The 8,279-nt window shown below is 48.8% G+C and overlaps 1 protein-coding gene across 1 annotated transcript; it reads left to right on the forward strand.

Moving 5' to 3' along the window:
- The first annotated feature begins 598 nt into the window (after positions 1–598).
- On the forward strand, positions 599–2,611 carry LOC133891027 (uncharacterized). The gene is made up of 2 exons (XM_062331716.1): positions 599–849; positions 1,315–2,611. Exon 2 carries the CDS (start codon positions 1,340–1,342, stop codon positions 2,219–2,221), a length of 882 nt encoding a protein of 293 aa, XP_062187700.1. The 5' UTR covers positions 599–849; positions 1,315–1,339; the 3' UTR covers positions 2,222–2,611.
- Positions 2,612–8,279: the final 5,668 nt, after the last annotated feature.

The following is an 8,279-nucleotide window of genomic DNA, read 5'->3' on the forward strand; positions in this document are numbered from 1 at the left end:
TTAAAAATTTCATAATTTTTTTCATAAGAAGTCAGATGAGAGAAAACTTTATATAAATATTGTAGCCATTGACGAGATCTAGAACTTTGTAGTTGAAAACTTTTTTATTTAAAGCTATTTAAATATCCAAATAATTATTTGAATTTTCAGACAGAATATATTAAAAGAATTGCATATGCTATTAGTATCACTAGTACTTATATTGTGAGATGGTAAGAACGTATCGCATGAGCTGAGAGGTTTTAGGAGAGTGCCACGAATCACGTGACTTGCGACGGCGCGGCCGTAGTGTTCCTTAGGTGCAAAAAAAAATCGATTTTTTCGAGCCAAAAATCTTCAATTCGGGGATCTATTACCAGAGGCAGTCCAGTGAACCACGTGTGAAAACCTATGAACACAGACGATTTTTAAGTGAACCGTATTGATAATAAGTTTAAAGAATCATCGGTGGTAATAGATTTCTACAAACAGTCTTCCCTATAAAAATCATCCATTTCCACGTACCTTCGATTAAAGACAAATAACTAAACATCTATAGAAATAGATTACCATCCGCATCTAAAAACTATTTTTTATAACGTCAAGGAAGGTGTTCGTTGCCATTCCCTGATCGTCGCATTGCCATTGCCATTGCCTCCCCGACACCGCCACCGCCGGGTCTCCAGCTGGCCGGCCCGTCGCAGCAGCTCACGTACAGTTCCTGGCCGACCGTCCGTCGAGGCTAACGCTGCGCTGCTCACGGCGTGCAGACGTGGTGGCCGCCAGCAGCTATCGTGGCTGAACTTTTTAGAAATATGAGGGCCTCGGCGGCGCCGGCGTCCACCGCGCCCGCGCGCAGACGCACTTGAGGTACGCTCGACTTACTCCCCTGCTCTCACAGGTCGAACGAAGCTTGCTGAGCATCTCTGCGTTGAAACTGATGATAAATTAGGCAGCTTTCTGACTCGTTGATTAGTCGATTATAGCAGAAGGCTAACGCAGTCAAATAGGAGGCAACCCACCAATCTTTGCAACTCTACACATCTCTTGCAACTCTCATGTTATAGTGAATATCACCTTAGTGTGTCATAGTTATTTTCCCGCAAGATTTTTTCACGTAAAATTGGTGCCTCTTGAATGTGTTCTTTGTTCTTGATCGACTCTGTTTTACGTGCACGTGATGCTTTTCAACACAAATCGTGAGTTTGAGATTTCTCATACACTTTCTTTCAACCAAAGATTTTTCATGCACTAATACTGCATCGATCGAGAATTCGTTCATATATCTAATCTAATTTCTCATGCATATTGTAATATATTTCATTTCCTGAGCAGGGAAGGGGTCGATGCTTGAATCCTAATGGCGCAGACGGTTGGTTCAGCGGTTGTCCAGGAAACGGTTAACAAAATCCTATCTGGTCTTGTTCACAAGTATGAGGGAAAGGAGAAATTAAATGCAAATGAAAACTTGGAGAGGCTGGAGATGGCGCACATCAAGTTGGAGGCTGCTCTTGAGATATCCAATAAGTGGCAGATCACTGATGCATCATTGTTGCGTTGGCACAAGAAACTGAAGCGTGCTGCTCAAGAGTGCGATGACACACTGCACAAATGCAAGCAGAGAATCATAGAAGAAGAGCAGATGGAGAAGGAAGTGAGTAAATCCTCCTTTCCTAAACGTATAGCACATACTACCAAGTCATTTGTTTTCTCCTTGTTTAGCCGCAACAACGACGGGTTGAGCAGATCCATTGTTCGGAGATTTGAGTGGTTTGCAGATGGTGCTAGTGAGTTTCTGAGATTTATAGAGCTCGGCGGCACGCCACGCCGTCACATGCCCTTCGACCCTCTTATCAGGCACCTTTTTACAGGCAAGAAACTACAGCATAAAATCACTCGGGAAAACAAGTGCCCTTTGTTTCTACTGTGGGTGCCCTTTATTACGGCAGAGCATGGGATAGAGGCTAGCCTGATCTTTATCCGGAAAGATAGTAATGCACCAGAGGCTAATTTTTACCTTAGCGTAATGCTACAGCTTTCAGAGAGTACAGACATAGTTGGTGTCATAATTAAGTGCTTGCAATTGTTTGCCTCTCATTTCAAGTCTACAGTTGAAATCATTAGGAACGAACTTACTCAACTACCTACTCAAGACTTGTCATGGGTTCCATTTGTCGATTCGTGCCAAAGAGAATCATGTAACATGGATCGACAAGGCAAACGGGGAGGAATAGAACACTAGATATGGAATGTTCTAGCCCGCTCCTTCCGTGCCACGCTCGCTCCTGCGCTCACGCCCCATCGCAACCGCTCGCCCGAAACCGCCGGCACGTTCGCGCCCCACATCCTAGCAACAGTCCGCACTCCCTCGCGCCTATAAATGCTACCCAACCCCGCAGAGCTCTAGATTTACCCCATCCCCGCTCAACCCCATCACGCAGAGCCGCCATTTCCGCCTCGCCGAGCACCGGCGAGCGCCGTCCGCCGCACCTGAGCCTTCCCTGTCACGTTTAAGGTCTAAGCGTAGCCTCTAGTAGTCTAGTTATATTCTATGTGAATTTGGAGAGTGTGGTTATGTTATGTACCATGAGCTATTAATACTGAAGAGATATAAAATCTCGTGTTTTTTTCATGTAATTCTCTGCAATTGATAATGACACCCTGTAAACGTTAGCTGACCGGAAGTTCTCGATTTGATATCGTCTGGTAGGCATTAACTTCGTTAATTTGCTAGGATGATTTCAGAAAGAAGATTAATTTACAATTTTCACAACCACTAGAGTACTAGACGCGTGAGAGAACCACTTCTAATAAAAAAAATGTGCTTGCTATATAGGTTGTTCTTTTTTTGTGTGTGGTGTCAGTCGTTTGGGTCATGTAACAATTGTATTTTATTTTTTCCCCTTTAATAAAACTACAACATATGGCAGACAAAGTTGTACTATTACCATTACCATTCTCATTCTAAATTACTTGCATTAATCAAAATTTCAACAATATCGTTGTTACATAATGGATTTTTCGTTTAAAAAGATAGGCAAAAAATTTCCAGAGGTAGCTGTTGAGTTATGTAAATTTTTGAAATACAAACCACATTGTCAATTGATCTACAACGTAAATACACAGTTTATGGTGACATGATGTTGGGAGTCACCATTAAGGACCCTCGACGCCCCTTGCCCCGTTAGCCTACGCCTGTGAACCACTGGGCAAGCTCCCCGAAGCACTGGAGGCGAGTCATCAGGTCTTGGGGGAAGATCAGCCAGAGAAAGCTCGCTAGCCGTTATCCACCTGTAGGGAAGTGATTGGTATTTAATACCGAATATGCAAGTGGAAGTCGTTCTAACATCCAACGCAAGTAGGAGCCAGACTGACACCTTGGATAGTGCGGCGCCGCAATGAGCGACCAGCTGAGTACCACGCCCTTAGGGTCACTTGCACCACTATATTGCCACAGTAGATAATATCTTCTAACTAGCGGTAAATGCATCATACATAGACCCATGCTGCCCGATTCGATCGTCCCTAAGTCCATGTGGTATAGTAATAGTTTATATCTTTATCTCTGTATGGGTATGCTGGCATATTTACACCTTGAACGATACTATAAATACAGACTCATGACTATCAGGCCAGAGGACCAATCTTTTTTATTATCAACACGTTTTTGGTTCTCCCTCCTCTCTATTTCTTCTCCAAGCTTGAGTCTCCTCTCTAGAAGAGACTCTCGCCGCACTTTGTTTGTGGAAGACATCTTCTCTTCCGTTAATAGCGCGTCGTCCGTGGGGACTCTGAACATAAAAGTACTAGAGAGGTATGATGCCACCCAAAAAGAAGACCACCAAGACCATAGCGCGGGAGACAGCCAGCATGCACAATGGTGGAGAGGCACGACGATGAGCGGCCCGAAGGCTGCAGACCAGCGACGGGCCACCAGGTTGACCACCTGGCACAGGCAGGTGGTTCTAGCCATAACAGGGGGAGGATCCTCTGGTATCTTGAAAGCCTAGCCTTCATGCCAGAGAGGTTTGGACCCTCCAGTATCGCATCGAACTTCCAACCTACGGGAATTTACCTCATCTCACAACCAACGCAACTAAGCAACCCTAAAGAATCGCACCCTCCGACCACTAACGGCCGCAGAATGCGAGGGGCCAAGAAAGGGGAGAAAAACAAAGCATCGGTGCGGCCAAGATTAAAAGGCAAAGAGTAAAGTCAACATGGCACAAGCTTATTCATACTTGACATATATAAACATTGCGCTATGCTAGCTACCATACATTGAATCCAGGCCTAACAAACACGCTAGACTATTACGCCTCCCCAGAGTACTACGGGATGTGGAGGGCGCTAGATCGCCACGCCTCCTGAGGTACCACGAGATGTGGAGGGTCGACTCCTATAACAGTGCACATAGTGGCAATGTGGATACCCCCGGTGCAAAGACATTACGCCGAAGATAGAATTCTCTCGAGCTCGAGGAGTAGAAAGTTCCACCTGGAGGGGGTACGTGTTGAAGGCCGAAAAATCCAGCTCTTCCTCTAACAGCGCCTCCACCACCATCGTAGCCTCTGCATCCTCCACCTTAATTTCATCCATAACAGCATTAAGGATTTCGAGGGCACCCTCCCGTCAAGACCCCGTGGAAGAACAAGATGCCGAAAGATTCATGGGCCAGCAGCCTCCCAAGTTGTCCACTAATCGTCCTTCTAGGAGCAGAAGCGGAAGCGGTGAAGTCCTTTAGCTCTTCCTTAACCAAGATGTCGGTGGCCACCTCCGGATCCACATGCCCTTGGGAATCACAGGGCAGAATGAATCGATCCTGCCACTGCCTCTGAAAAGGTAAGGTGGCCCTAGACGCTCGGGATGCACTAGACCCCTCCCCGGAGGCAGCATCCCGAGCGCAGGTAAGACCCCATCTGGCCTCAGGTTGCCACACCTGTAGGCGTAAATCCTACACAAGTTAGCCACAGGGCACGAGCATTCCAGAACAACAAAAAAATAGGCTAGAGGCAGATATCGCTCCATTTGGCGAATGAAGTCAAAATACATGAAACAGGAGAAGGTGGTCAACATACTAAGACTTCACCCCCCGCACGAAGAGAAGAAAAAAATAGCCTGGCATCACACACATCCTAGTGCCCTCATCGAGAGCAATTACAGTGGAGCGTAACATAGGAGAAGTTAGGTGAGGTGCCCGAAAACAAGGGCCTAGAAACCTTCGATTAAAATACCTACCTGTCAGGTCGCCGCATCCAAACGCACATCCACTTCCTCCGGAGGGCTCCGAGCCATCAACAGCTTGATCTCTCCATTCTCTCCTGATCTCTCCATTCCTAAGGAGATACGAGGTCGAGGTGAAGGCCTTCAACACCTCCGGGCGAAGCGTGAAGTCTTTCAAGGTTAGGGCCTCGTAGCTAAGGCTGCCCTCAGTAGGTGTTGAGGCCATTGTTGCAAAGGGTCTGGCTCCCCTAGCACCAGCCACCAAAACCAGGTCTAGAGCCGGCGCGACGTCCTGTGGTGGCGACACTGCCACGTCCAGAATGGCAGTCAAGGTCACGTCCAGGGGGGGTCGTCATCCCCCGCAGAGGCTCCGTGACTTCAGGGGCAGGGGCCGAGGATGCATACACTTCCATGACTCCTAAGAAACACCAGAAAAATCACGGAGGTCATGATCCCTTGTGCATCGCCACGACAAAATAAAAACCCACGAGGTGAGATTTGCCTTACAATGCCCCTGGTCTCCTTAGCCAAAGGGCCCATAACGTCCTCATTGTCGGAGAGGTTGGTGAACACCCATGCTGCGTGGAAGTCCAGGGAGGCTCCACCGCCTCCCTTGCCAGTTTGACCATGGCTAGGAGGGTCCGGAGGAGCCAGGCCCTTTCCACGGTCACCTCCTCCGGGCTGGGTTTCAACCTCGGTCGGGCCACCTACGGTTCCGGAGCTCCTGACCCACCTCCAATGACTCAGCAGCTGAGCTAGCTTGCGAACCTTCGGAGGTAGGCGGGGGTCGAGCCCGAAGAAGGCTTGTAGGAATTGCGAAGGCCGGCTGTCGGTTGGTGAACACCGCAAGTAGGGATCCTACGGGACCCCCTTTGAGATTCGGCCGGGGGGGCTGATTCTTGATCTACCTAGTATGTGGATTTAATGCAAATGTGTGAGATGTAGGCGGGACAGATGATTGTCTACTAGTAGGAGTAAATGCACAAGGGATTTTTAGACAGGTTCGGGCCGCACGGAGCAAAATACCCTACTCCTGTGTTTATGAAGTGCTATTAATGCTTTGAGAATGCCTTTCTCTGGATCTCTTGTGTTACAAGATCTTTTGTCTAAGTCTAGAGCTTCGGTCTTCAAGTGCCGATCTCTCTGAGCTTCTACTTGGCTTGGATTTCTCCGACTTGTTCGTTGAGCTCTCCGACCTTGTCCTTCTACGGAGTGCACCCCCTTTTATTCTGTCGGGGGAGGTTCGGTGTGCCCAAAACGGGGGCACGAGTTCCCATGAGCCATAAATAGAAAGCATCCATCATGGGGCTACAGTTCATGTTACAGGGGTTGAAAATACGTCCCCGGCCGGTCCCGTCACCCATTATGCCCAACTTTAGCAGGTGTAGGGGGGCCCACCGGGCAACCGCCGAACTGCCCCGCATGCCCGCTCGGTTAGAGCGGACCTGACACAGCAGGGGGCAGGCGATATGCCTCGAGCCTAGCGACGATATCTCCAAGCCGTTTCCCTTATGGGCCCCGCAGGGTGACGTGCGATGGGACCCGTCACATTAAATATCCCCACACCTTCCTGCCAGGAGATGGAAGGGACTGACGTACTCAGTACGACAGGCGTGGGGGGAGTGGTTGGAAGTGACAGGCTATGCTCCCTCTTAAATGCAGCATCGGACCTCCCATCGATTGACACATCACCGTTGAGACCTTGTGGGGTCCACTGGCAAGGGGCTTCTCGGGTCCTCGGGGAACTCTAGGTGCTCGGGGACCACTGTTCATAGCCCCGAGCGCCCTCTCCCGGATATGTCTCTTCTCGGGTGCTCGGAGACCACTGTTCATGGCCCCGAGCACCCCTCTCGAAACTGGCTCTTCTCGGGTCCTCGGGGAACTACGGGTACTCGGGGGACCACTGTTCATGATCCTAAGCACCCCTCCCGGAATTGCCTCTTCTCGGCACTCGGAGAGATGGTCCCCGAGGGAAGGTGCCACATGGCATTCTGTTGTCCTGGCCTCGGGACTCGGGGACCCCTGGTTCCCATGTCACCGACACCGTCACACCAAAAACCCCACAACCTCACTTCCCGGTGACCCGAGGTAGAGGCAGATGCATTTGTACCGCTCCTAGCTCCCGACCAGCTCCATACGCCAGTCCCGCTCCGCGATAGTTGGAGGTAATTCTTTGAAAGAAAATGGCGTTTCATATATGTGGACTCCAAACTAAACAACAAAGAGGACTCACCAGAACTAATGGTGGGTCTGGAGTACACGTTTGGCTCGTCCTCCCCACCTTGTTCAAAGATGTGATTCCAGCCCGCCTGAAGGGGTCGGACGCGTACCATCGTGAACTCCTCCACGAGATCACTCATACTCATCCTCCGGGCCACCTTCTGGAGAAGCACAAACCTCGAAGCAAACTGTGCGTTGGAGATATCTGCCACTGGGGTCCGAACGTACTCAATGGCCCAGTTTGTAGAGCGAAGGGTGGATCCAAAGCCAAAATCATAATAAAACCACCGCTCCGGCCATCCAGTGTACCACCAGTTGTTGATGGCCCTCTTGCTGACTCTTGCCTCCTTAACCTCTCATCAGCCTTTCTCTTCCTCCTATCTCTTGCCCTAACCAACTCACATCTGAAATAATCACGCACATCTGGAGGCACCCTATCACAATGTATAACATTCGATCCGCGCCCTGCAAAATGTTCTTTCAACCCTGTGGCACCACCGCCTTTCTTTTCCTTATTGCAGCAATTGCACCTAAATCCTGGGGCTAAATTGACCCTGTGCTGCCACACCACATCTCTATCCGCTATCAATTAGTTTGTATTATCTCTGCTGGAAGAAGAAAGCTCAATGGTCAACCTACTAATAACTATGTCCATACATGTTAAATTGATAAACATGTGTTGTCATGCTGCTAATCATGCATAAATGTCTCAAGAAACAATTAACTTGACAAATATTAACAACCCTTGCTAGTACAAGGTAACAATCGTGCGCATCGAGCTAAAAACCAACACAATAAGATCAATAACTAAGCGAATCAACCACTAAATCATCATAATCGACCACACAACGAACTAT

This window comes from Phragmites australis, chromosome 14 (genome assembly GCF_958298935.1).
Source record: "Phragmites australis chromosome 14, lpPhrAust1.1, whole genome shotgun sequence".
Taxonomy (NCBI): domain Eukaryota; kingdom Viridiplantae; phylum Streptophyta; class Magnoliopsida; order Poales; family Poaceae; genus Phragmites; species Phragmites australis.